At 27.7% G+C, this 2,328-nt stretch overlaps 1 protein-coding gene across 1 annotated transcript; it reads left to right on the top strand.

Annotated features, from left to right (window-relative positions):
* Positions 1-318: 318 nt before the first annotated feature.
* EHI_150770 (heat shock protein 70, putative) lies at positions 319-1,893 on the top strand (the record flags this gene model as incomplete). The annotated part of the gene is made up of 1 exon (XM_642979.2): positions 319-1,893. One exon carries the CDS (start codon positions 319-321, stop codon positions 1,891-1,893), a length of 1,575 nt encoding a protein of 524 aa, XP_648071.2.
* Between the last annotated feature and the right edge of the window lie 435 nt (positions 1,894-2,328).

Raw genomic sequence — 2,328 nt, 5'->3', positions numbered from 1 at the left:
TTTTTATTTTTTATTTATTTTTATTTTATGAGCAAAATATAATAAATGGAAAAATCTATGGATGCAAATTATTTTGCATCTTTTTTTCTTTTTTGTAAATTATTTAGATGCATTATTTCTTTGCTAATTTTGGTGTTCACAACAAACAAAAAACTCTTATTATTATTATTATTATTTCATATTGGTTTAATTATGATAATAAACATAACGAATTGACTTATAACTGTATTATTTTTTTGATAAATTTTTTGGAATGATGTTTATTTGTTAAGATTTAAAGGAAGAAAAATCATCTTGTTAATCAATTAATTAAGTCTAATGCAAGAAGAGATATTTGTTGGTATTGACTTAGGAACAACATTTTGTTGTTGTCATTTCTTTAATACTCAGACAAACAAATATGAATGTATCTACTACTTAAATGGAAATTCAACAATTCCGTCAACTGTTGATTTTTTCACTCAACCTGTTAGTGTTGGAATTCCAAAGCCTACTGCCATTTGTGAAGTAAAAAGGTTTATTGGAAAGAAATTTGATGATGAACAAGTGCAAGAAGATATTAATAAAAACTATTTCCCATATCAAATCGTTAAAGGGGATGATGGGTATTGTCAGATTGTGGTTGACTATCCTGATAAAGAAGAAGAAGAAGAACAAGTTGAGCCAGAGGTTGTTTCGGCGATTGTTTTAAAAGCAATTGAAATTGAAATTCAACGAAGATTAAATATTAAAGACAATATAAGTTTAAGAGCTGTTGTTACAGTTCCAGCATACTTTGACAATTCACAAAAAGATCGAACCAAAAAAGCAGTATTAATGGCAGGGTTTAGTTTAATTCGATTGTTGGCAGAGCCATCAGCAGCTGCATATGCATATGGATTAGAAAGTACAAAAGATCAAATGTATCTTGTATTTGATCTTGGAGGAGGAACACTTGATGTTACTATATTAGAAAAGAAAGGAGAAGAATTTAAGTTTAGAGCTATTGGTGGTGATGTTCATTTAGGAGGATTAGATTTTGATATGAATTTAATGGAATTTGTTATAAGTAAAATGAAAGAAATTGATGAGACAAAAGCACAAAGATTTATTTTGAAAGGAAGTGACAGTCATTCACAAAAGAAAATGAAGAAACAACGAAGATATCTATTAAGAAAAGAGGTTGAAAAAGCAAAGATTGAATTATCATCCAATTCATATTGTGAAATAGACTTATCTGAATTAGTTGATGAAGATGAATTTATTATTTCTATTGATAGAAGTGAGTTTGAAGAATGTAATAAAAAAGAATTTGATAGATGTATGGAATGCATAGATGAGATAATGCAAAAGAAAGGAATTAAAACAACACAGATTGATGAAGTTATGCTTGTTGGAGGATGTTCACAAATTCCTAAAATCAAAGAGTTATTAAACAAGAAGTTTAAATCGTCACATATCAATGATAATATAGATTGTAACTTAGTTGTATCACAAGGAGCAGCACGATATGCATTTGAGCATTCGAAAGGAATGATTAAAAGTATTACAGAAGTTACAGCACATCCCATCAAGATGGCAGGAGTTGATGGGAATTTCACTATTATTGAAGATGGCACAGAAATTCCATATGAACATGAAATATATGTTGAGGTTACAGGACGGGAAGTACAAATAGAACTATTTGAAGGAGATAAATCATTAGGACGATATGTTATTAGTAATATTCCAAAAGAAGAAAGATATGTTATGTTTGTAGTACAAGTTGAAGAAGATGGCACAATTACTGTTGGTGGAAGACTTTCAAATGGAAACAAGTGTGAATGCAAAGCACAAATCGAGAAGAAATCCAATGACAAAGAAGAGATTCAAATTCAGAAAGAGAAGATAGAGAAATTCTTTGCACAAAAATAAAGTCATTGATAATTTTTTGTTTTGTTTTTTTTTGGGAAGATAGAATTGATAAATCATAAAAAGAAGAATGGAAATGTCATTCTCCATATAGTAAATCAACAAAGAACTTCAACATACAAATAAACAGAAAAGATATTTAAATAATGAAGAAATGAAGTGATGAAGATGAAGAGTTTTAACAAAAAGAAATGAATAAGCAACGAAATGAAAAATAAAGAAAATAAGAAAGAAGATAAAAGACAATAAATAACCGAGATAATCAATACAATTCAATAATACAAAGAAAATAAGAAAAGAGAAGAATCAGGATGAAAATAAGAAAGAGACAAGATCAAGAAAAAGAAATGATTTAATAGTTACAGAATGATAATGACATAATAAAAACAAGATAGAAAAATAACAATACATAATAAGAATAAGAAATAAGATAGAATA

Source organism: Entamoeba histolytica, genomic scaffold (genome assembly GCF_000208925.1).
Source record: "Entamoeba histolytica HM-1:IMSS scf_1104750518567 genomic scaffold, whole genome shotgun sequence".
NCBI lineage: Eukaryota > Evosea > Mastigamoebida > Endamoebidae > Entamoeba > Entamoeba histolytica.
Note: the sequence above shows the minus strand (reverse complement) of the source record. Positions and strands in the feature narration are given on the sequence as shown.